This window comes from Phoca vitulina, unplaced genomic scaffold (assembly GCF_004348235.1).
Source record: "Phoca vitulina isolate PV1807 unplaced genomic scaffold, GSC_HSeal_1.0 scaffold66, whole genome shotgun sequence".
Classification (NCBI taxonomy): Eukaryota; Metazoa; Chordata; class Mammalia; order Carnivora; family Phocidae; genus Phoca; species Phoca vitulina.
Window position 1 is genome coordinate 2,032,946 of NW_022589769.1, and position 26,583 is coordinate 2,059,528.

A 26,583-nucleotide genomic window follows, 5' to 3' on the forward strand; every position below is an offset into this window, starting at 1 on the left:
AAAAAAAATTAAAAAAAAAAAAAAAAAAGAAGAAGGCTCTGTGGGCTGCCCATGTTCTTGAGAACAGTGACACTGGACAGGATGTATTTACTGCTCACCCTGCAAGGGAAGTAAAAACAGGAAAGTCAACCAAAGTGGGGAGAGTTACAGCCTCCACGTGGGAAGGCAGCAGAAGTGGTCCAGAACAAGAGTGTCAGAGATGAGAAGTCCTAGGAACTCCTAAACCTCAGTTCCAGGCAGTGGCCATTGATTCTTCTGACTCTGGTTTCTCTTGAGAAACCAAACAGGCAATCTGAAAAGGGTATTTGAGACCCCAGAGAGCAAAACTCATGAGAAACACGTCGTTGTGGTTGTGATAAAGTTAGCTCTATGTAGGAATTGGCGCTTGCTGTAAGGATGGTGTCCCTGTGAGTGTGGCACACACTCAGACGGTGATCTCTTCCGTGAAGGGATCAAAGAACTCTTTACAAATATCCTAGAGGGGCACCTGGGTGGCTCAGTGGTTAAGCGTCTGCCTTCGGCTCAGGTCATGATCCCAGGGTCCTGGGATCGAGCCCTGCATCGGGCTCCCTGCTCGGCGGGGAGCCTGCTTCTCCCTCTCCCACTCCCCCTGCTTGTGTTCCCTCTCTTGCTGTGTCTCTCTCTGTCAAATAAATAAATAAAATCTTTAAACACAAAACAAAACAAATATCCTCAGAGCCCGGAGATGAGGATGAGTCACAAAAGGCGGGGTGAGGGGCACCCAGCCTCAGTGAAGAATGCAATTCAGATACCTGAGAACTTACCTGTTCAGCAGAGAACACTGTCCGAGCTTCTAGCTGGTGAGTCGGAAGTGCATGGTGTCTGTGAGGGCTGTACCTCCGAAGTGAGCTGCCCCCTGATGCTGGAACCTCTGGGGAGATGCCCTTTACACTAGCTCCAGTGGCCACACCATTGGCTGCTACGCATTCAGACGCAAGGGCATGTGGAGCAACCACAGCAGGAAGAGCCATAGTAGACAGCGAATCTTCTATGCAGGGCTGGCAAATGGCACTGTGGTCACCTTCATCAAGAACAATAAACGACTCGAGGTCTTTGAACACCATGGTCCTCAGGCTGGCAGCTGTCTCACCACAGCTGAGGAGGGTGCCCCCAAAGTGGCTCGTTGTTGGGTCTCGTGCCTGGACCATGAGATGCACAGAAGGGACTCCTCCTCGGAGTCCTCCAGAGGGCCCCAGCAAACCATCCTTTGCATGAAGGTGGTGTGTGACCTTGTGTTCAGTGGCTCCAGCCCGGCTCAGTCAGCCTATGCCTACAGTATTCGTACTGGTGACCTTGCGTGGATCTGTGAAAGTCACAATCACACAGTGACTGTAGGAAAATCCTAGGAAAAATGATGGTGGCCTCGTGCCTGGAGAAGTTTGTGTCTGTGGGTCACAGACCCACCCACAATCGATTGCAAGTTTACGGAGGACACAGAGACATGATTATGTGTATGACCACCCTTAAAAGTATGATTTATCCCGGCCGACATGATGCCAGTATTCAGGCTGCGAGGCTAAATCCAATGCAGAATTACCGCTGTCAAAAGGTGGCGCGGTTGCCCTCTGATATTTGGCGTTTCTAGATCATTCAACACAACATCTGCTCGCAGACCACATGGACCCAAACTTTCAAACCCTGAGATGTCGCTGGAAGAAGTGTGATGCTCTTTTCATGGCTAGGAAAGGATCCAAACAGGACACACAGGACGACGTGCTGAGGATAACAGCAAAACTGATTCATGAAGTTTTTTGCCTCCCATCTTGGGAGGTCATTAGTTGAACTAATTTCACATCGGCCCCGAGCAGAGGCCGTGGTCTTCCCTTCCCAGAGAAGCAGGGAGGAAGTGGTATCCAGCCAGGCGCACCCCCAACGCAAGTCTGGGCATCTCTATGGGATGATAGGTTACACTTGAAGTTCTTACTGGAGGTTTATCAGAATTAAACAGATTTTAAGGAATGATACTTCTCTGGGACAGCATGTAGTAATTTATGCTAGTAGTATTCTCCAGATATTATAGATCTTAATTGGTTAAAAAAATAATAAGTAGGGTGGACACTTGGGGGGAGGGAGGATAAGATTTTTTAAAAGAAAAGCAGAGCATACAACTCCAATTGAACTTGACTTTGACTTTGGCCAGGCTCACATACAGAGACCTTGCTGTTTGGGAAACTGGCATTCGTTTATTACTCTCACTCTAAAGATCAAGAGAACAGTAAAAACATTTGATGGCTGTTTTTATAGTTTGGAGTTAAACATTGACTCTGGATTGGCGAGGCCCCGAGGGTGGCAGGCATCGTCATCAGACCCAGAGGGCTGGGTGGACCACCCCCCCACCTTGCGGGGTCTCAGGTGTTGAGGCACACGCCTGCCTCCTGGCTGTGCTGCTTCGTTCATGAATGAAAATGCTGGGTAGTTCAATATTAATTCAAACTTTCTTTTCTTCTTTGTGCCTCTAGGAATTTGTCTTTGAAGGAAGTGAGTTGTTTTGCTGCAAATGTTTCATTTCAGAGCCCGGCACTAGATGAGATGAAGGATAGTCTCTGGGAAAGGAGAGGTCTGAAGGACAAATTCTCAGCTTAGCCGCTTACCAGCTATGTGACCTTGGGCAAACTAGTTGACCTTTCTGAGCTTCAGTGTCTTCACCTGTAACATGGGAATGATCATGACATCTACCTCCCAGGGGGTTGTGAGGCTTAAGTGAGACAGTCCATGGAGAGTGCTTGGGATGCTGTTGGGTATGCTCACCATGAACTCCTGATGAATGGACACCTCTGCTCGCGTGACTTGTTGTAAGAGATCCCAGGAAAGGAAATCTGGTTGTTTTCTCCTGTGGTTTATATATCATGATTATATATCATCATTAAGAGAATATTCGGGGGCACCTGGCTGGCTCAGTCTGTAGAGTGTGCGACTCTTGATCTCAGGGTCATGAGCTCAAGCCCTACGTTGGGCGTGGAGCCCACCGCAAAAAAAATATGCAAGAGAATATTTGTTGTGTTGGTATTTGGTTATTTTCCTCTACAAAAAGTCACGATTGAAATATAGTAGGAAAAGCAAAAGCATCGGACCTGGGTTCAAATCCTGGCTCTGCAGCTCACTTGGTATGTGGCCTTGGGAAAGTTGCTTAACCTCTCTGCTCCTCATCTATAACCTGAGAACCATCTCTCGAGAGGGTTGTGGATAAATAAAAACAGTAGATGGGAGTTCGCCTGGGTAGGGCCTGCCTAGCACACAGTGGGGGCTGAATCCGTGCTAGCTGCCCCATCATCCTGTGTTCGATAGCCCTGTTGCCAGCAAACTTACCAGGCTGTGGTTTTCAGGATCTCTGCCCAGAGGCCCTGGCCCTCTTTCATCCACACCCACGAAGACTTTGGCACATGGTAGGAACCGATGCAGCTCTTCATACAGACCTGTCCCTCAGCTTCCCCGTCTCATGCCCCATCCCTCCCTGATCCCTGGGGGATGGGTTCTCGCCCTCTCTCCACTCCCCTGCTGCCGTCTGCTCGCAGCCTTGGTGTCCTTTTACCAATAGCCCCACATGACCCCACTCGCGCCTGTCATTCCTCTCGAGACCCTTTCAGCTGCGGCTCCCACTGGGGATCTTCCAGCGCCAGCATTTCCACTTTCCAGATCCCAGGAAATCTGGCTGCTTCGGCATGGTGTCAAGACACTTTCTGGAGAAAGGAAGAGCGGACCTGTGTGTCCTCATTAGAGGACAGCTTGCAACTTTGAATTTTTCACTTTCCCTCTACTAGAAACAGTGGGACCCGCACCAGTTAAGAACTGTTTTTTATCCAAACGTGCATCCTTGTTTTATGCAGGTCTAGCTGGAATCAGTCTGGACCAGTCACGTTTAATGTAAAAAAGAAGTCATCGATATGTTCCACGACCTTTAATGCTCTGCTAATGGGACAAACTCTTTAGGGATTCCCTTTTCATTTTAAGATCAAACAGAAAACAATAAAAGCTGGCTGCTTCATGCCTTCAAATAAGAGTAGCACTGGATTTTAACTGGACTTCATGTTCAAAGGGCTACATTTTGTTACATAATTAATTTCAAAAACCCTCTTTGATATCCAGAGCAATTATGGAAAATTAAGAATGAATTTAAATATGTTTTCTAATATGGCTTTGTAGAGTTTGGCAAGCTGTGTGTGTGCGAGACAGAGAGAGGGAGGGAGGGAGAGACAAACAGAGCCTAGCATGTTCTTTGCTTCTCTGAGTTTTGGTTTTCTCTCCTATAAAATGGAAACAATACTGTACCCCTCAGGGTTGCATAAAGAGAAGTGAAATCATGTATACGACTTACATGTGATTCCCTAGTTTGATGCAACCCAAGTAAGAGGAACTAACATTTCCCACGTACCACTTACGTGCCAGGAAGATCAAAGATGAGCAGGGACATTAAAGGGATTTCTGGGGGTTACTGATGGTCTGTCACCCAACCCTTACCTTGGGTTCAGCACAGATGTCTTTCAGTCAGGGATCAAGGGTTCAGCACAGATGTCTTTCAGTCAGGGATCAAGACTTGGGGTTCAGGCTGCCCTTTATTTCCGCCACATGCTGAGCTCAAAAGCCTTGTGGGTCTAGCCTGGGAACTCCCCTATGTACATTTATTACAATGCAGAAATGTGAAATGGATCTCAAGCAAGTAACTTGTGCCCCAAACCACCTGAAAATTAGAAGAGTTTTTTTTTTTTTAAGGTTTTATTTATTTATTTGAGAGAGAGAGCAGGAGCGGGGGGGGGGGGGGCAGAGAGAGAGGGAGAAGCAGGCTCCCTGCTGAGCAGGGAGCCCGATGCAGGACTCGATACCAGGACCCTGAGATTATGACCTGAGCTGAAGGCAGACACTTAACCGACTGAGCCACCCAGGCGCCCCGGGGACCACCTGAATTTAGACATTTGATTATTCCTCCTAGGTGATTTTTGAATGCCACAACTAGGGGCACAACTCGGGGGGCGGTGCTCCTGGCACCCGGTGGGTGGAGCCAGGGATGCAGATAAACATCCTCCAGGGCACAGGACGGCCCCACAACAGAGAGTTATCTGGCCTGAAATGCCAGTAGCACTAAGGGCTGAGGAACTCTGCTCTATAGAGACATTTGGATATAAGTTTGGGTATAAATTAAATTTTGGCAAAATTTGGATAATCTTTATAATCGGACCTTTCACATGGTAATACTATGGCCATCTTTCCATGTCCATAAAAGTTCAAAATTTCCAGGGGCGCCTGGGTGGCTCAGTTAGTTAAGTGTCCAACTCTTGATTTCAGCTCAGGTCCTGATCTCAGGGTTGTGAGATCGAGCTCCACATTGGGCTCCACGCCCAGCATGGAGTCTACATAAGATTCTCTCCTTCTCCCTCTGCCCCTCCACACTCGTGCTCTCTCTCCCTCTCTCTCAAAAAAAAAAAATAATAATAATAAAAATGTCCATGTCCCTGAAATAGTGGAATATGCCATATTGTGTTTAGCTGCCGTCCATTGTTGGAAATTTAGGTTGTTTTCTTGTTGAAAGACAGTATTATTATTATAAATATTTGTAAAATACATTTTTGTGTACTGGTCCCATTATTTTCTTAGGATGAATCATGAAATGAGATTGCTCAGTGGAAAGGAATAGGAAGGCATCATTAGCTGATACTCACACCAGCAGAACATGAGCATACCTATTTGCCTACAACTTCACTAGCACTGGGCTTTCCCATTTGTTGGAATCTGCACTGTTTTTGTGGTGCCCAGGTCTGGCCAGACTCCATGTTCAGGGGTAGTCTGGCTAGGATGGGGTCTCTGTTGGGGACATTGGGCACCTGTTAGGGCAGAGTTCTCATTATACCTACTGTTACCAGGGATTCTCACCATCTTTGTCTACTACAGGCTCCAGACACATCAGTCAAGCCGCAGCCAAAGTCGACGTCGAATTTGATTATGACGGGCCCCTGATGAAGACTGAAGTCCCAGGGCCTAGATCTCGGGTGAGTTGAGCACACTTGAGTGGTGTTCTTAAGAATGGAGCGAAAGGAGTCCATGAGGCAAGAACACAGCGAAGCTTACGGACCTGCGTTCTTAGCTGCTTTCAGAGAGCTTACCACTAGAGATCCAGGACATTAAACTAGGCCATTCTGCTGTGAAAAGTCAAAGACGCCTTCTCAGAGGAGATGTATCAATTGTCCGTTGTCACAGTAATGCTGTGTACAAATTACAGAACCTCAGTAGCATACAGATGACTTACGCATCTGGGGTTAACTGGGAGTTAGCTAGGCAGCTCTGTTGGGCCCATCTACATGCCTGGGGGATGACTGACCACTGGCTGATCTAGGCTGAGCTTGTCTTAGTCACTGCAGTGACCTGGTTCTACTCCATGTGTCTCTCATCCTCCAGCCCCTGGGCTGGGCTCATCCTCATGGCAGTGGCAGAGAAGAGCACATAATGGGTCTCTTAAGGTGTAGGTTCCACATTGGTGTACCATCACTCGTACCTCATTCTGTTGGCCAAAGGAAGTCACATGGCTTGCTTTGAGTCCAGAGTGAAGGTCTGGGGCAGAACATCTGACCAAAGTGGAAGAAAATGGCAATGCTAGATGGCACAGGGCAGAGTAGCAAAGGCCCTTGATCTTGATCTTGACCTTGAAGGATAAAAAGGAAGAATTCACCAAAGGAGTGCATTATTCTTTTGTAGACAAGGGGACCGGTATGTGGAGAGGCGTGCAGGGTGACAGGACATGGCATATGAGACACATTGGGTAGCTCTGAATCCCTGGAATAGATGTTACTGTGTGAGATGGAAGAGGCACAAGATGAGTCTGATGAGGGAGGTTGGTGCCTCTCCTCAAAGATGCTACACAACGTGCATATTATGCATTTCAGAAGGCTGACTAACCTTGGCTCTATGTTGTGATGTGCTATACTGTTTCTAATGTTTGCACCGAAAAAATAACAGTGTAAACCTTTTTAATACAAACTGGCTTTTTTTTTGCAGATTTTGCAGATTTTGCAGATTTTATCCACAGTGCCACTTTTTTTACTGTCAGAAAATATCCCTTTTGTCACTGCAACTATTTTATAAATCCAGAAATCTTTGTACTAATGCAAGTGATTGTAGTTATTTTGATAGCATTTTACCAACGGAAGGAGGGACATTTTTTCATGCATATTTCTGTGGAGGAGGAGTGGATTTTAATTTCATAGTGGTGAAATACCTGGAATAATTTTTTTTATATTCTTGTCATTAGTATTAGTTTCTATTTTTATGTGGAAATATATAATTTTATGACACTAATTGCTAAAGTTGATTTTATGTTGTATTATTTTTATAGATTAAATCTTTGTAGTAGTAAAGCAACTAGTTCCCAGTTCCCAATTTATAATTCCCAGTTTCTATACAGACTTGTACATGTGGTTTTTGGAGTGTTCAGATTATAATTATAAATGGTTCTTTGATGAGCAAGTTTATATTTTCAGTTGATTTTATTTTTTCTAATGGTGTTAAAGCCTTTTTTCCCAAATGAAAAGGGAACCAGGGTGCCTGGGTGGCTCAGTCCATTAAGCGTTCGACTCTTGAGCTCAGCTCAGGTCTTGATCTCAAGGTCACTGGGTGTGGAGCCTACTTAAAAAAAAGGGGGGGAGACCTATGCTTTTATGAGCACTAAATAAATACCTTTAGCTTAAATATTTTATTGTTATCCTTTCAAGTTTCTAAATCTCTGTTACACTGGTAATGTAACTGGCAGGAATAGTTTCCTGCCAACTATTTATATTAAGCAATTTTTAAACAATTATAATATTGCTGACTAATTAACTATGAAGTTATTGGCATAAGGGTTGGGGGAAGCCCCAAGACTTGAAAGACTTGAAGTTTCTTTGGCAAGAGTATGTCCTTGCTATAATGCTTTTGCTTTTCTTGCCTGCAGGAGTTAATGAAACAGCTGAATATAATTCAGGTAAGTGAGGATGAGCTAGCATCCCCTCCACTCCTTCTCTGCCATGACTTAACTGAGGGACACAAACATTTAGGCTGTGCCAGCTCTTTAAAAAAAATGCAACTGACTTTGTTCTAAACCTTTTTTCCCCCCTAATTTCCCTTACGATTTCTTTTTTGACTTATTTGTTATTTATGTGTTAGTTTCCACATTTTGGTGAACTTCCCAAATTTCTTTCTGTTACTGATTTCCAGTTTCATTCTATTGTGATTGGGAAACATATTTTGTGTGATTTCAATCCTTTTAAATTTACTGAGGCTTTTATATTGTCTATCCTGGAAAATGTTCCACGTACACTTGAGGAGAATGTGTGCTCTACGACTTTTGGGTGGAGTGTTCCATAAGTGTTTGTGGGACCTGTTGGTTTAGAGTGTTGTTCAAGTCTTATTTCCTTGCTAATCTTCTGCCTGTTTGTTTTATCCACTATTGAAAGCCAGCTATTAAAGCTGCCAGCTCTTCTCTTATAACTATATTTTCTTCACTTTTGCCCATTTTTGCTTCATGTATTTTGGGGCTCTGTTATCAGGTGCTTACATGTTTATAATCGTTATATCTTTTTAGTGGACTTCACCTCTAGAAACACTTTTGTTTAACATTGATTTTGTCTGATTAATATAAACCATTTCAGCTTTCCTAGGATTGCTCTAAGAATCATGTATCTTTTTCCATCCTTTTACTTTCAACCTATTTGTATTCTTGAACTGAAAGTATGTCTCATGTAGACAGCATATAGTTGCATCTTTTTATCCAATCTGACAGTTTCTGATTTTTGATTGGGTTGTTTAATGCACACACAGTTAATGTTCTCATTGTTATATTTATATCTTCCATTTTACTCTTTGTTCTCTATATGTCTCATATATTTTTGTTCCTCTTTTACTTTTTTTGCATTAAGTGGATATCTTCTAGTGTGCTACTTTAATTTCTTTCATAATTACTATATATTTTTTAGTTTTCTTCATGGTTGCTCTAAGGCTTACCATCATCTTAACATCAGAATCTTCTTCAGATTTATTTCTGAACCTTTTGTTGTGATATATAAAATACAGAAAAATTCATAAAATACAAATTTACAGCTTAGTAAACTATTATAAAGCAAACCATTCATGTAAGCACCCACAGATACCCTCTGTGTGACCATAGAATGGGCAGGATATGGTTTACTTCACCAGTTCAAGCTTCATCCGAAAAGACGAAGAATCTAGGGGATTGTGGCAACCCTGAATCAGTCTCTGTTTTCTCCAAGAATGCAGAGGCTGTGCACTTTTTCTGCAATTATGAAGAGAGCCGAGGCAATTACCTGATCGATGTGGATGGCAACCGGATGTTGGACCTATACTCCCAGATTTCCTCTGTTCCCATAGGTAAGAGCTGGGATACCCACCCTCGTATGTACCTCCTCTCTGTTAGTTGTGGCAGTCCAGACTTTAGATGCTCCTTCCAGTACACACATCCCTGTGTGCTGCCAGACACTTCCTTCAAGGGCAGAGAAAAGGAGCAAGTAATTGGTAGAGGGTCTATTATAGGGACTTTATGTGCCTGCTCTTCTCCCATTGACTCTTCCTCAAAACCCCACAGGGTGAGTATGTATTAATGCCCCCATTTTGTAGATAGATAAGCAAAGCTCAGAGAGGTGACGTGGCTTGCAGAGGAAGCATGGCCGGGACATGAGCCCAGGTCTGTGGAACCCTAGCCTTTAATGTCAGCTGTCTTAGGTTAGGTGTCATAGAAGAGCCTGAGGCAGGGGTTCTGTGCAAGTTGCTTATTAAGGGCATGCTCTCAGGAGACAGGGGAGAGAGGGAAGGGCTAAGAAGGATGAGGTCTCAGCCAGAGACTAGCCATGGCCTGATCCCACAGGGGGCTCTGGAGCATGACTTGCACCCCAGAGTTGGTCCCAGGCAGCGTCAAAGAGGCTGGCCTTTTTGTACCCCAGTGGCAGTCAGTCATTGCCTGTTAGGTGCCTGCAGGAAGGACACGGCTCATCTCTTAGGCAAAGGGGCTTCCATTCACCAAGGGCAGTTTTCCAGAAAAAGAGGCAGCTGGAGCTGTTACTGGCCCCCACACAGGCAGCTGGGAGAGGGGTGGCCTGCCCAGCCAAGGTGAGCAGTGGGGGCACCAGCAGCATGTGCCTCACCAGGCTCACCTCTGGCCCATACAGAGCCTGGCTTGCTGCTGGAGGAGGGCACGGCAGATGATGGGATGGATAGGGCTGACACAGACACGCAGGTCGCTGCTGCGCTCAATGGTCTGTGGGGGCTGAGCGTCTCATCTGGTGAAGCCTGACCCTTCATGCATGATGCCAGTCCCTATTTATTTCCCATTGAGATGCAATTAGACAGTAAGGTGACTGATTCTTTTTTGGAAGCCCATCATTCAGACACACTTTGGCCTCTGAAGGCATTTTGGGTTCTTTGATTTACACAACCCCATCTGCATTCTCGGTTGGAGTGAAAGGGCTGGTTCTGGAGTTCTCAGGGTCAAATCCTAGCTCTACCATGTAACAGCCATGGGCTGCAGGCCCTTCTCTTCCCAGCTAACTCCACCATCCTTCTGACCCCAGCCCCTGCAGGCCTCCCTCAGTTCTCATCCCCAACCAGCCAACAAATGTATGGGGGCGTGAGAGATCAGGCCAGCAGAAGTTGAGAAAGCACAGGGAGTTCTGAAAGTTCTCCGCTGGCTGCCTTTCCTCCCCTATCTGTAGTCTTTGAGATGATTTTTTTCTAACTGGTAACTACTGAGAATTTGCCATAGGCCTGGCATATTGCTAAGCACCTTACACACTATCCCATTAGACCCCCCACAACAGTCCTATAACTGTAGGTCTTTTAACATCATCTCTAGCTTACCCACGGGACCAGGTTTCAAGAGGTCACAGGGTTTGTCCAGTGTGTGCAGGGAGCCCAAGGAGTTGAACCAAAGGCCCTCTGCCTCCTCACTTACTGCTGTGATAGCAGCCTCACAGACAGCCGCTCCACCCTGCCGTGGCCTGCAGGGCAGGGTCCCACAGCGTTAGAAGCCCAGGCGTGGATTTCCTTGATCAGAAGGACCAGCTTTGCTCTCATCTCTTCCTCTGAAGTCAGTAAGACAAGCTGTATCTGTGGTTTAATAAGATTTTCCTGGAACTGGCTTATCTACTGAGGCAGAGAAGTCATCAACACCCAGGCAGCCTGATAAAGAACCAGAGCTGAAAGACCTCTGGCTAAATACAATTGGAAAAAACCACAGAGTGCTCCTTCCTTGAGTAATGAGCACCCTGCAGCCTTGGACCCAACACGCCCTCGAGTAGGGCGGGAGGGCAGGGAGGCTGCTCACAGCTCTGAACCCTTGGACCCCCAGATCACCCCCAACACACACACCAGTCCACCCTCCTCGAAGCAGGCAGCGAAACCACAAGGCTCTTCAAGTCCGTTCACTCTTTGATGCTACAGAGGAGAAACTCTCCCCAGGGTAGCGCCAGGGCCTCACCACCCCTCTGAACTTGCTAGCCTCCTCTGGTGGAGCAGAGCGGGCCTCAGGCCCGGAGCCTTGGGCAGACCTCTCACCTCAGTGCTGCAAGTCCCCTTTCCGAGTAAGTTCATTTAAGGGCACCTGGCTGGCTCAGCAGGTGGAGCATGTGACTCTCGATGTCAGGGTTGTAGGTTTAAGCCCTACATTGGGTGTAGAGATTACTTAAATAAATCTTAAAAAATAAAGGAAAAAAACCAAAGTAAGTTTATTTAAACAAAAAATGAATTGGCTTAAAGAAAATAGGTACAAGGTATGCATGGTAAAAATTCTGATAGTTGGAGACCAGGAGTTTCCCTCCAAGAGCTGTTTCCTGTTCCAAGATCCACTGGCTGGTCTCTCTGGTGTGACAGTTCTGGGCTCCTGCCCATGTCCCTGGATCTCCACGTCATTCACTCATTCAACTACTGTCTACTGAGCGCGATACTTGGCCACTGCCTCAGAGGGGCTTCTGATCCGGTCTCCTGACCGCCGTGCCCCCCACAGAATTGGCCTTCCTTCGGGAGTCATTGCCAAGATTGGGACCGATGAACAGAAACCGGAAGTTCAGGCCTTGAGCCGGGGACCCTCTGGCTCCGATGCTGTGCAGCGTCCTCCCTCCTCTACGATAAAGGACTCCCCTGACTGAGCATGCGCTGTGCGCAGAGGGCTTTCTGTTCAGTACGGCCCCCGGTGGGTGTCGGGTTGCCTTCAAGCCTGGAGATACCAGAGCACATTGCTCATTTTACGGGTGTGTAGGGCGAATTTGTAGAAGACCAGTTGCAGAGTCAAAGGGTGTCCCAAGCCCTGTCGTGCAACCTCAGACTCAGTCTGGACAGTCGATGCAGCGGGACTCTGGAAAGCAGCAAATGTGCGAAGTGGGGGAGTGCAGGTCATGGGTTGCAGGCTGCACCATTCACTCGCTCAGTTCCTGAGCAGATGTCTATTACGATTTGACCCGAGCAGTGGCCCTGGGGAGGAAGGTGAGGGCCACGTCTGCAATTTGTCACACTGGCTTAGGGGACCACTTGCAGCCCTGGTCCTGAAGTGGGCCTTAACCTTGCATTCACTGCCTCGTCTGTGTGTCTAGCCCAGTAGGGCTCATACCTGGGCCTCAGGATCAGCTAGAGAATTTGGGAAGATCTCTGGCAGCAGCCCAAGTGATCCTGAGTCCAGAGGTCTTGGAGGGCCCCAGGAATGGATCTTGTCTGCAAAGGATAACAAGGTCCCTTATGAAGGGAGTGGCAGGGTTGGAAGGGAAGGTGGGGTGCACCCGTGGGGGAGGGGCGAAGGGACCCTGGGCGCCATGCGGGCCTCTAACCAGGACTCTAACCGTGCCCTCTCTTCCCAGGCTACAGCCACCCTGCTCTCCTGAAGCTGATCCAACAGCCTCAAAACGCGGTGAGTCCCCAGTTATGCGGTGTTCATGGCGATCCAGAGGATCATTGGGTAGCCTTTGGAAATAGCCCATTCATTCATTCATTCATTCATTCCACAAATATTTATGGAGCACATACTATACGCTAGGAACTTGGAATGCCTTGGTGAGCAAAACCACAGAGCCACGCTTCCACAAAAGCATTGGATTGCGTCCGTATCACGAGCTACAGAATGAGGCAAACAGTACTGTGTCGGCATGAAACAATGATGGTGGCAATAGTGGTCGACATTTATCGAGAGTGAAATGTGTGCCAAACACTGCGTTCAGCACTTCACAAACTATAGAAATGATCCCTGAAAGTATAGTCTTTGCGTTCAGCACTTCACAGCTACAGTGTTGACAAGTCCTACAGGATGACAAGTGAGGCAGGGCCCATTGTCATCCCCATCCTACGATGAGGACACTGAGGCACAGAGAGGTTAAGTATTTGTCCAAGGTCACACAGCTGGAGGAGATGCTGGGAATAAAACCCATGGGGCCTGGGCTTGTCAGGGATTGAGTGGGCCGAGGGTCAGGGAAGTCTTCCAGGGAAGTGACTGAAGGAGAAGCAAGTGCCTCCAGGACCCCTGCAGGGAGAAGGGAGTGGGAGGGAGAGCGGCTGCGAGGATGAGGAGCAAAAGAGGACAGGTGGCCAGAGCCGAGCCAGGGACCTGACAGTGTGCAGACTTAGGGACCATGCAGGCGGATGTCAGTCTCAGCACCGGTGATGGCCGGAGAGGTGGTTCTCTGCCGGGGAGCCGTCCTGGGCACCGTAGGACGTTCAGGGGCACTGCCGGCCTCCCAGACTCAACGCCAGGAGCATCCCCATCTTAAGTTGTGAGACCCGAACCTGCCTGCGGACATTGCCGCATGGGCCCTGGGGCGGTAGAGGCGCCCCCTAGATGAGCACCCAGAGGGAGAGGGTCAGGGAGCCGTTGATCGGTCACACTGAACGTAACACACACAGAGACACGCATCCCCCCCAAGCGCACTGCTCAGTGAACCGTCCCATATAACCCGGTGTTTCTCAGCTCTGCTTTCATGATTACTTCCTTAAGGAGCCTTTTTAGACGTTATTTTCCTAATTGTTCCCGTCGTGGTGCATTGTTAATGCCACCACGTTTCCTATTGCCGCCATGGCCAATTACCACCAGTTTTGAAGCTTACAACAACACCCATGTATTGTGGCACAGATTTCGTGGGCCAGGAGTCTGGTGGGCTCAACTGAGCCCTCTGCGTAGGGTCTCACAGCTCTTAGCTGGAGGCTGTGGGGCAGAATCTGCTTGTGCGCTCATTCAGGTCGTTGTACCTTATTCTCGTGGTTTCCCTATGGTCCCTCTGTCCTCAAGCCAGCTGTAGCCAGGCCAGTCCTCTCTCTGCCTGCCTTCTGTTTCTGCTCTTTCTTTTTTTTTTTTTTTAAGATTTTATTTATTTATTTGACAGAGACACAGCGAGAGAGGGAACACAAGCAGGGAAGTGGGAGAGGGAGAAGCAGGCTTCCTGCGGAGCGATGCGGGGCTCGATCCCAGTACCCTGGGATCATGACCTGAGCCGAAGGCAGACACTTAACGACTGAGCCACCCAGGCGCCACTGTTTCTGCTCTTCATAGAGGGCTCACGTGGTTGCACTCAGCCCACCTGGAAAATCCAGAATAATCTCCCTATCTGAGCGGATCCAGAACCTTAATCTCTTCTGCAAAGTCCCTTTTAGCATGTCACGCCTTCCCGGTATGGGATGGGAAGAGGGTGTGGCATCTGCTTGGAGGCCGAGGTAGCGCCTATAATACTCCTCTGCCATATGCTATACGTGTACCATGTAGACCGTGCTTTCCACATCCCTGGGGGAAGAGGTTTCTCACCCCTGATGAGAATGCATGAGTTGCACCTGGTCCCCACAGCACGCCCCCGCCCGGATGCCGTCCCCTTAGGTCTAACGGCACAGGTGCGTTTCTTCCATTCTGTCCAGCCACGTGCACAGAGTCGTGCAGTGCGTCTTTATTGTGCCTGGCTTGTTTCCCTCGAAGTCCGTCTGAGGGATTCATCCTCATGTGTAGCCGTAGACCATCAGCGCCCAGGACTTTCTAGCCTTCCCCCGTGTGTGTTCACGGCCGCTGGACCGTTGGGTCGTCCCCCCCGAAGACCGCTGGGGAATGTTGGAGCACGTGTGCTTTGGGGACCCCATGCGTGCCTTGCCGCTGGCCGCCACTGGTGTGGCCATGCACACACGCAGGCGGCCGCAGCTCCTGCCAGCCCCCCCCTTCCAACAGCAGCGTGGGAGTTCCAGTTGCTCCACGTCCTCACCCACACCCAGTGTCGCTGCGGGGCTTTCATTCTACTAAGTGACACAGTGAGTGTGACTCCTCAAGAGAGATCTAAGCCAGGTCAAGGCGGGGGGGCGGGGGGTAGGTGCATTGGGAACCGACTCCCCGGGCTTGAAGTCCCATCCCTTTTTACCCTCAGAGTTGAAGGTAACAGGAAGGAACCACATGTGCCCCCTCAGAGATGGCTGTGCCCCGCAGGGAGGGGCTTCGGGACACGTCCACCCCTGCTTGTTGCCAAGTTCAGGGGCTGCTGGAGTGGAAATGGGTGGCCCCCTGAAGGTGCCTGGTGAGCCCGTTTGGGAGGCTCCACGGGGATGTTTACATTCAAAGCCTGGCTTTGTTTCGAAACGTTGTGCAGATCCCAGATGCCTCAGCAGTTGGTGCTGAAAAAAATGTGTCAACAAACATGTCACACACATTTGCGGTGTCAGCTGCCTCCGGAGGCAGAATCATCCCCGAAAACACGTGATTTCAGGGGATGCCCTGCCCCCACCTGTCTCTGCCAGGAACCTGGGAGAGTCGGCTTCATCCTCCCTTCCTCCTGCCCACTTCTTGCCTCTCACCCCTCACCCTGTCGGGACCAGCCCTGGCCTTCACGTCCCCAGCAGCTCCTCTCCACCAGCCCCCACCCCAGCAGGCCCATGCTCACCTCCTCCGAGCTGCGCCTTGCGTGGAACTCTTTCCCGTACCCCCTGCCTCTGGGATGCACCCCAGTGCCCCCACTTCAGATGCAAAGCCTTTGGTGGTCTGGCTCCTGCTTCTTTAGCCTTATTTCTTGACTTTTGTTCAATCGTCAATTATTGATTGAATCCCTGCTGCGTGCTGGGCACTGTTCTGGGTGCTGGTGAGGTCCCAGTCTGCGTCAGTCTGGACCTCAGTCTGTGCTGACGCTGTTGTCCTGCAGAAGTCTGGGGTCGGCCAAGTGAAAGGAGCCCCCAGCAGTCTTAGAGAAGCGGTAGCTGCCATCAGCTCAGTAGGGCGGGGGCACCTGGGCCACCAGCTGGAGGACCACAGGCTGACATGCCGGGTCTTCCATCAAGGGCCGGTTCCTGCCAGGTGGTTGAAGTCCTACGAAGGGGCCAGTCAACCCTTTTGTACCCCAACCACATCACCCTTAAACTCCAACGTCATTACTTCATGTGGCTGCAGAAAACGAAGCCGTGGCCCCTGGATCCACTTTCTGGGTTCCAGTTCCAGTTTCTTACGTCACCAGGGCCACTCATGACACCGCCCACCATTTGTAGCTTGGTCAGTGCAGAGTCATCTCGCGTCCGCGACACCTGGGAGCGCTGAGTTGCTCAGCTCAGACACGTGCCTCCACCGTGACCCCCAGGCCTGTCCCCCTGCGTGACTGCTCGGCTCGACTGAGCTGCTGCCCCATCGCATGCTCGGCCCTCTCACCAGCCCCTTACAGGCACCAAGGGAGGAGTCCCCATTTGGGCGGATAAGGACTCTGAAGACCAGAGAGGTTTAGCCTGTGCCCCAGGTTGCACAGCCACTTAAACCCAAGCCCATTCTTTTCACACTGCACTTTACGAGTGCTGAGTCTGACAGCAAGGGTTCTAGAAACCTGTCCTCATTTGATTCTGCTACCCAATGTCCCAGATAATTTTCTGTTCTTAATGTCATGCTTTGTTGAACAAGAACACCACCCCCACATCCTCCCTGGTCCCAGATAGGCAGTCAACCTGCCAGCCAGCATGGCCATCCCCTCCGTGAGCTGCTCCCCCCCACCAGCGATGGCGCTCCCCCAACCCTGATCTCACGATGTGCTTGATTTCTTGGGAGCCCCACCAACAGCTCAGAGCTAAAAGGAAATGCCCCTACAAGCCAGCCAACGTCTCTGGGTTGCACCATGCAAACTCGTATCCTGCATTAACATTTTTGGGTGGAGGCTGCCTGCAGTGTCTGGCAAAGGATGGAATCTGAAGTCGGCAAGCCTGATTGGAGTCATGCTTCTGCCCCTCCCGGTCTGTGTGACTTGCGGCAGGTTGCTTGACCTCTCTGGTCCTCAGTTTTCCCAGCACTACAGTAAGGAGGGTTAATGTCCCCAGCTACTTACCCTAGACTCACCCAGGTGGTCACAAAGCAGAAAAAATAACAGAGTATGAATCTAGCAGTCCAAGCCGAATTCCAAAGCCACCAGGAGGCCTCCGTCTGCAGCGATGGCGCTATTTGGATTTGCGCTGAGATTATGGCACTGATGAGAGAGGAACCAGAGCAGTCCCCAGGCCCAGTCATTCCCCCTGCTTTTAACTACGTGATGCAACTGCAGACTAGCTTCAGATGTACCGATGAGGTGGAGACAGTTCCCACCTGCCTTTCACCAAGTTCGCCCACTGCCAACACCTCCCTCCCCACAGCGCCGTGTCAAAACTAAGGAATTAACACGGGCACGTTATGGAGTGCAGACCTCGTTCAGATTCCCCCGCTTTCCCCAATGTCTGTTTTTTGCTTCCAGGATCTAGTCCGGGATGCCACATTACACTTGGCCCAATCACTTCTTAAAACCCAAATCCACCTCCTGGCAACCTCGTTGTTTACCCATTGTGTAGACCCTCCCTGGGCCCTTCCCGACCCGGGCCTGGGGCACTCTGGACCTCCAGGGGGAGAGGGCTCTAGTCTTATTCCATCTGAGCACACAGCCTCACCCCGCGTGGACGAGATTCCTCCCGTGGTCGGCGTCTTTCCAGAATTAGATGTTCTCCTTTATCCTCACTCTAAAGCAAGTCTCTGCAGACCAGCCTTTGGGGAGATTTGGGACCCTTGGCCGGGCGTGTGCCTCCAATCCTGTCACTTCAGCAGCTAGGAGCACGCCTGTGTTTTGAAGCCATCAGGCAGGGAGGGGCTGGTTTTCTTCAAGAAGGCGGCTCCCTGAGTGTGGGACTGTTCCTTAGGCCAGAGGTTGTTTTAAGAGAATTTAAAAATCCAGACACAGCACAATTCAGCACCCAGACATTCCCCCAGCCCATGTGTAGTCCGTCCCACCCCAGCCCCTGGCAACCGTGCACTGCTGTGTGTCCCTCTAGTTTTGCCTTTTCCAGAATGTCCTATGAAGGGGACCATGCAGTGCGTACCTCTCTGATTCTGGGTTCTTTCGCTCAGCATCGTGACTTTGAGATTCTTCCGTGTCCCTTCATGTTAGCGCGTGTGTCGGTAGATGGTTCCTTCTATTGCTGAGTGGTTTTCCGTGGCATGCAGGTATCACTTCACTTACCCTTCCCCCGGTGGAGGGACGTGTGAGTCGTTGCCAGGTTTTGGCAAATAAAAATAAAAGCCACCGAACACATTCACATACACTCACGTCCTTGTGTGGACGTGTGCTTTCATTTCCCTTAGGTAAATATCTAGGAGAGGAATTGCCCATTGACAGGGTGTATGTGTGTTCAACATTGTGAGAAATGGCCACGCCGCTTCCCAAAGTGACTGTACCAGTCTTCGTTCTCACCAGCCGTGAACGAGGGTCCTAGTGGCTCTGCACCCTCGCCCAGTACTTGCTAGTGTCCACTCTGTTTTTTAGCCACTATGCTGGGTGGTTTTAAAAATCATAATTATAGTTTAATTATAAAAATATAATTATAAAATTGCAGGAAGTTAGTAAAAAATAGTACACAGTGTACCTTCTCCTGGCTTCCCCCAACGGTACCATCTTCTAGAACTGCAGTGCAATATCACAACCAGGAAATACGACGGTACTTTTTTACACCTAGAGCAATCCTAGTGGATTTCTCTGAAAGTGCGGGGAAGTCAGCCTATCTGAACACACTTGCTGTGAAATGCTCTCAGTTGGTCTTTGGTCGGCGGGGAGCGGGGTCAGGGCTGAGAAGTCACTGTCGGTCTCCTGCCTTTTTGCAGAGCATGTTCATCAACAGACCTGCCCTCGGAATCCTTCCTCCGGAGAACTTCGTGGAGAAGCTCAGGGAGTCCTTGCTCTCGGTGAGTTCTCAGGAACAGCCCACCCCTGCTGGGACCCACCTCTACCCTCCAGCCCCGCTGGGAGGCAGTTCCATCTCTTGGAGGGGGTGCCAGCCACGGGAGGAAAGGACTAAGAGCCACACGTTTAAGGATGGGGTATGTCTACTTCAGTCTTGCTCTTGTGCTGTTTCTTTCATGAAGAGCATTTTTAATTTTCCTTTTGAAGAAAAGAAGGGATTCCTTGTGCACATGAAAAGGAACCAGGGGAAACTATTTGTTGCATGATCGGAGCTTTGCATGTTATTCACCCCTCCCTGACATTTTGGTTTTAGTGGTTACAATTAAAGTCATTCTGAACCTCAGCTTCCCACCTATAAAATGTGGGCATCTCAGGGGATGGCGGGTGCCCCTGGCAGGACAGTCTGGGCTTTTCTTTGTGGTTTTTTCTTCCCTGCCCTCCAGCCTCGGGGCCTTCCTGGGCTTCTCCACCACACCCTGGAAGAGCCCAAGTCCGTTCTCCCAGTCCTGCTCCCTGGACCTTCCTGGATCCCTCCCTCGGGACCTTCCTGGATCCCTCCCAGTCCTTCTGCTCTCAGGACCTTCCTGGATCCCTCTCTCGGGACCTTCCTGGGCCCCACAGCCCCCAGTGCCCAGGGTGGGCCCCTGTGGAGGCTCAGCACCATCTAGGGCCATGTGGAAGTCAAGATGGAGCCGAGGCCACAGCTGTTTCTCTCCCTGCAGGTGGCTCCCAAAGGGATGTCCCAGCTCATCACCATGTCCTGCGGCTCCTGCTCGAATGAAAATGCCTTTAAGACAATCTTCATGTGGTACCGGGTGAGGTTTGGGGCATGAGCACGTGCTTGTGCGCACATGAGCGCACACACACACACAGCCTCCCCAGCCCCCAGCCACACACTCGCCCCCTGGCCAGCTGCACATCCCCCCTGGCCAGAGTACTGAACATCAGTCACCACGGTTAAAATCCAGAGAGGGCCACTACCTGGACAGGGCTTCCCAAGCCTCCCACGGCGGGAGTGGGAAGACCCGAGTAACCCAATTTCATTACACTGGTTTTCCTTGGCATCATATACACTATCTCAGCAGCTCTTGTTGTTGCTGACAGAACAATAATGCACCTCTGTATTCCTCTCCTTAAGTTGTTGCAAGCACAATGAACAATCACATGCATTAGTACATACTCAGACCGGTTGGTGTATGTGAATAGCCTGGAGAAAGCACTCACTAGGGACCCGAACTGAACATGGGTCTGAGTGCAACGTGGAAGCCCCTCCTTCCCTGGAGAGTCTCTGAGATTTTGTCTGTTCTGTTTTGTCAGAACAAGGAAAGGGGTCAAACGGGTTTCTCCAAAGAGGAGCTAGAGACGTGCATGATCAACCAGGTAAGCGCAGCAGGCCCTCTGCCCCGGCCCCTCACAGACCCTGGCCCTATCAGGGAGGAGGTGTCTCATGCAGCTCGGCACCCGTAACAGAATTCCACACACAGACTGGGCGGCTTACACAACAGATGTATTTTCCCACAGCTGGGGAGGCTGGAGTCCAAGGTCAAGGTCAATTCTGTTCCCTGGGCCAGGCACTCTGGGGTCTCTTCCTCTAAGGGCACCAACCTCATCACCAGGGCCCCACCCTATGATCTCATCCAACCCTGATCACCTCCCAGAGGCCCTTCCTCCAAACACCATCACATTGGGAATGAGGGCTTCCACATGGATATTTGGGAGGGACACAGACATCATGTCCCTACCGAGGGGTTCCCAAGCATTCCTACTCCCTGGTCCGTTCCCCTGGCATCAAGGCTGAGTGGAGCCCTTCCTGACCAGCACTCATCAGTTTCCCAGGACAGCTGCCTGAATTTGACTGTCTGAGGAGCCTTTAATATACTCTACAGAATCATCCAAAATGTCAGCACAAAGGAACGTACAAGGGTGTTCAGCCCATTGGTGCTTATAGTCTTGATAACCAGGAAAAATTGGGAACCAGCTATATATCCAGTAACGGGGACAGGGGAATGAAGTGTAGGGCTTCGTCCACAGAGACACCAAGGAGGCCAGTGTCGGAGGTGAGGGGTGGGGGTGGGGGCACAGGAAGAACCAGGTGGGTAGATCTCAAGCTCCCCAACCAGCTTCAACCAGAGCAGGCCTGTCCTCCCCCATTCAGTGATTGAGACAGAAGTGTCTGCTATTAAAAAAAAAAAAAAAAAAATCAAGAGCCACTGAACTCAACGACCCCCTGCATACATCCACAAGATTCTGCAAAAACAGTCACAAAGGTTTTCTCTTGGCCTGGAGACATGCGTGCTGTAATTTAGTGAAAACAGTGGAATGTTAATTGCATGGACACTGTGCTGTCAACCATGTAAATAAATACACAGGAGATTACTGGAAGAAGTCCTGCTAATATGTTTACAGTGGGTTGCCTCTGGGTGGTAAGATTGCTTTTAATTTCTTTTCATGCTTCCTTAAATTTTTTTTTTTTCCTAATCCACCCCTTTCTGTGTGTTCATACAAACCTACATAAACTTAAGCATTCTCTTCTTCCTTCTGGCCATCTTTAAAAACAGTGGATCGTGCCCTCCCTCCTTCTCACCTGATCCCCATGGACATCCTGTTCCATCAACATTTGTAGATCCCATTGCTCACATGTCATGGCTGCATCAGGGGGCAAACAAGGAAAGTGACAGGAGGGTATTCCAGAGTTTGCTTGGAGGGGATGAGAGGGGGGTTGGTGCTTTTCCCTGGGGCTCTCAGGGACCTGGGGGAGATCAACCAGCCTGAGGAAACACGATGTGAGCCTCCCAGCATCTCTGGGTCCCCAGTCGTCTGCATGAAGCAGCTGGAAATGGGTCTGGCCCAGTGGGGGCTCAGGAAACAAGGCCGCTGTGCTATCCACATGGGAGTTCCTGCTCCCTCCTGAGCCTGGGGCAGCCTCTAGAGGAAGAGGGTGCCACTCCTGCCCCAGCCCCACAGACCCCTTCCAAAGGCCTGGGGCATTTCCGGTGAGATGCCCAGTCCAGCCTCGTGTCCCGGGAGACCCCTGGCCCACCAGGGCAGTGGAAGCCAGGGCAGTCTGGCCGCAGGAGGAGTTCCAAACTCAAAAGCCATAGCAGACCAGCAGGTGACATCAAGGCCTAAGGCAGGTATTGGGCCCTAGCTCAGCGAGCTCTCGTCCAGCCTTTAGGCTTGGCCACCTGCTGTGGCCACAGGAGGAAAATGGGCCCAGATGATGCAGAACTTGTGAGAAGCCAGAAGTTTAGATACTTCCATTAAATCTCATTCTTACTTTAAGGGCAAAACAGAATGTCTGTGGGCTGGATGCAGACCTTAGGACTCGGTCTGTCACTTGGTCCTGAGAAGGGACTCGGGTTCTTCTGATAGACGTGTGTGTTCCTCTAGGTGCGCGGGGTCAGCAGTACAGTCCCCCAGCCCTACGACTGTGACTGACCACCACTGTTTCTTGGTCCTAGGCCCCCGGCTGCCCCGAGTACAGCATCCTCTCCTTCATGGGCGCGTTCCACGGGAGGACCATGGGTAAGGAGGGACCGGTGTGATCCCCCGGGAGCAGTTAGAGTACGAGTAACAGTGGCAACCGCAGTGATGGTCACCTTAGGTCCCACCTTGGCCGTTTTCACACGTAGTGTCTCACTGACTCCACACTGTCCTCTGCAGAGGGGGGTTGTTATTCCCACTTTGCAGACGTGGAAGTCGAGGCTCGGCAAGGAAGGAACATGCCAAGGGTCGCCAGGGGCACAGGCAGCATTCAAACCCCGGCTCCGTGCCTTCGAAATCTGCTCAGTCCGCGATGAACCAGAAAGCAGGGTGCGTGCACGTGACGCACACGCGCACAGGTGCTGCTTCAGCATCAGGGTGTCAGGAACTCCAGGCGGCAGGCCTCCCTGGGCGTTGGGAGACGTGGCCTGAACTGCCCTTGATCTCCTTCTCAAAGACTGTTCCTCCTACTTCCCCAAGCCCAACCGCCTTCTGTTTTGCTGGCCTAGGATGCTTAGCGACCACGCACTCCAAAGCTATCCACAAGATCGACATCCCTTCCTTCGACTGGCCCATTGCACCGTTCCCACGGCTAAAATACCCTCTGGAAGAGTTTGTGAAAGAGAACCAGCAGGAAGAAGCCCGCTGTCTGGAAGAGGTAACACTGCTCCGTCTCCTTACCCCGGGGGGAGAGGAGCAGAGTTTGTCTGGGACCTGCGTGGTGGTCCCTGGGAGGGACGTAGGGACAGAGAGGCCTCGTGTCCCACATGTTCTGCACCAGGAAAAGTAACGGACACCTTGATTTTGCCTCCTGGCATCCATCACCCCATTTCTGGTTCTGATTTCTGTATCTCTTAAGTTTCTTTGGGGGCAAGCTTCGCTGACTCCAGAACAAGAGGGACTTTATGAGAATATGGGGCAGCCCATAGAAAAAGTGGACACCTAGGACCCTGTCGTCCACCACTTTTCAGCCTTCTCCCAAGTCCTAGGGCTGCTCTGGGGTTGCAGCGGGGGCAGGGGAGGGACTGAGGATGGGCAGCCCCCTGTTGCCGCGCCTCCGCCACACCCAGCAGCCCTCCTTCGATCTGTTCCACATACTGGGCTTCCATGTTAGACTCTGGAAGGAGTCTTTGCTGGGGAAAAGACACTGGAAACTTCTTCAGGCTTGGAACCTGAGCTCCAATGAGGCTGGTTTGAGGCTGGTTTGCCTCTTAGACATGTCATCCTTTTTGATCAGTTAATAATTAACATGGACTGCGTGTGAACAAGGTGCCAGGTGCTGGGTACTTAGTGGCAAAGAAAAGAGACGAGAATGGAGTCCAGTACAGCCCCGTCCAATAGAAATATTTAGCTACATATGTAATGGGAAATATTTAGCTACATATGTAATGGAAGTTTTTCTAGAAATCACCGTTTTTTTAAACAAATATACATCTGAGATTCTGCACAGAAAGGACTCTTCTACCAGTAATAATATCACACTAACGATACAGTAGTGATAGTATGTACTTGAGGTGACGGCAGCAACTGCTTCCCATACGCCAGACCCTATCTGGGTGGTCTCATTCAGTCCCTCTGTGGGTGGTCTCATTCAGTCCCTCTGTGGCCCGAGTCCTTACTTTCTCCCCCGCAGGTGCTAGCACCGACCCAAGTAGGACACATTCCCACCCACACAAGCGGCTCCAAACGGATGCCACAGTCTTCACCAGAAGTGCACATGAACACATGTTCTGGCATCACTTTGGGGTGGGGGGGGACCACCTGCCCAGCCGTGGACGCTGCCCTACTAAGGCTTCCGCCAACCACTGTTACTTGCCCCCGGGAATGCAGGTGGAGGATCTGATTGTGAAATATCGGAAAAAGAAGAAGACGGTGGCCGGGATCATCGTGGAGCCCATCCAGTCTGAGGGTGGAGACAACCACGCGTCTGACGACTTCTTCCGGAAGCTGAGAGACATCTCCAGGAAGGTCAGTGCATGGGGCTGGGGCTGGCCGGGGCCATGGACCCTCTCCAGCTGGTTTTCCGGAGCAAAGGGTCAGCTCTGGGGTCCTTGCACGTGTCCAGATGGTCAGAGGCTGCCCGGTGGCCTCACAGATAGAGGTGTTGGAGGCAGGGGCAAGGTCGGGAGTTTCTCCCTCAAATCTCACTGCAGAACCAGCCTCCACCCTGCCATGTTAGTCAGGGACTTTCCCAATCCAGGGACGCCTGGGAAGGCCTCAGCCGCCTCCTTTTCTCTCTACAGACCCCACCTCATCTTTCAGCCCAGTGTGGTCCACACTCAAGAGATGCAAAATGAGCAGACTCTAGGCTAGTATCACGTGTTTACTTTAATATCTCGTGCACGTGCAACTGGCACATCCAACCAGTGAGACAGGAGCTGCTCTAAACACAAATACTCAGTAACTAGCAGTCAGGGTGGTGAGTCGAACTGGCAGACAGGACAGCTGGAGCCTGGGGGGCAGGTCTGGGCCTCTCTGCTGGGACTGCCGGCCCGCAGAGGGAGTCCGCTCACTTGCTCGGGGCCTGAAGCCAAATGCAACGTCGCTGTGCATGGGTTCAGGGCATACTCGATGTTACGGTCCTGTTCCAGCTCAGCAGTCTGAGGACAGATTCAGGTCCAACTCTGATGGAGCTGCTGTGCAAGGCCCAGGAGCAGGGGCCTGATTCACAGACCAGAAGGCCGTGCATCTCTGGCTGGATGCTGGTCGACAGTGGTGGGTGTTGATTTGCTCCTTCTCTCCCTTCTCGGCCAGCATGGCTGTGCCTTCTTGGTGGACGAGGTCCAGACAGGAGGGGGCTGCACCGGCAAGTTCTGGGCCCACGAGCACTGGGGCTTGGCCGACCCCGCGGACGTGATGACCTTCAGCAAGAAGATGATGACCGGGGGCTTCTTCCACAAAGAGGAGTTCAGGCCCAATGCTGTGAGTAGCCGCCCGCCCTCTCCTGGCTCACCACCACTCCTTTCTCCAAACCCAGAGCTGAGTGGACCCCCACCAGGTCACATAGGGCCCCTGACACCCACCTCTTACCAATATAATGAGCCAGTGGTTATGATCACCCAGATCTGTTCAGGGCAACTTCCTCACAGCCCACTGTCAGGCTCCTGATTTCCGTGTGCCCATACGATAATGTTGTTAAGAGCTGCTGCTGTGAACTGAGCATCGGCTCTGTGCCTGGCCCAGTTCTAAGTACTTCTCATGTCCTTTTAATCCTTATAACAACCTAACCAAGTAGGTGTTATTTTTCTCTCCCATTTTACCAATGAAGAATCAGGCACGGAGGGGTTTTAAGTAAGTTGTCCAAGGTCACACAGCCTGTTAAGTGACAAAGCCAGGATTCAAATGAGGAGCCCATGCTCTAAACCACTACACTGTACTTCGAGATTTACAGAGCGGTTCTCATACACACACATACACACACACAGTTATCAGGGGCCCGGGATCTTTTCTTCCACCATTCCTGTATATGCTTTCCACCCTCAAGATTGCCTCATGATCCAAAATCACTGCTGGAGCTCCAGCCATCACATATCAATTCCAGACAGTAGGAAGGAAAAAGGAGGGAAGGACAAAGTGGCTCCCTTCTTGTCTTTATAAAGCAGCCTTCCCAGAAATCCCACATTTCTATTTCTAATACTTTGACTAAGATCTGGTCCACATGTCCACTCCTGTCTGTGAGGGACGCTGGGAAGTGTGTTTTAGTTGGCTGCACTGACACCTGAATAATGCATGCAGGAATAAATCGGTGGTCATTGTGAGTCAGACTCACAGTTTGAGTCTGCTCAGGCCACGGGCGGCTGGACCCTCCAGCTCTGGGCAGAAGGGCTCTTTGTGACCATTAGCTGGGGAGGGTCAGCTGACCTCCAGCCTCTGCCTGCTGGGTGTGCTCCATTCAACTCTGCCACCTATATTTTCTGGGTCAAATCACCTAACCTCTCAG

At 50.5% G+C, this 26,583-nt stretch overlaps 1 protein-coding gene across 2 annotated transcripts in view; it reads left to right on the forward strand.

Annotated features, from left to right (window-relative positions):
- Positions 1-26,583, forward strand: part of ABAT (4-aminobutyrate aminotransferase) — an 88,059-nt gene that overhangs the window by 54,081 nt on the left and 7,395 nt on the right. For both annotated transcript variants that reach the window (XM_032392148.1, XM_032392149.1), the window contains exons 3-13: positions 5,902-5,999; positions 7,934-7,963; positions 9,249-9,366; positions 12,837-12,886; positions 19,082-19,162; positions 19,883-19,975; positions 20,478-20,540; positions 22,622-22,685; positions 23,153-23,301; positions 24,474-24,611; positions 25,398-25,565. In XM_032392148.1, the coding sequence (XP_032248039.1) occupies positions 5,902-5,999; positions 7,934-7,963; positions 9,249-9,366; positions 12,837-12,886; positions 19,082-19,162; positions 19,883-19,975; positions 20,478-20,540; positions 22,622-22,685; positions 23,153-23,301; positions 24,474-24,611; positions 25,398-25,565 (1,052 nt within the window). The remainder of the gene's footprint in view (positions 1-5,901; positions 6,000-7,933; positions 7,964-9,248; positions 9,367-12,836; positions 12,887-19,081; positions 19,163-19,882; positions 19,976-20,477; positions 20,541-22,621; positions 22,686-23,152; positions 23,302-24,473; positions 24,612-25,397; positions 25,566-26,583) is intronic.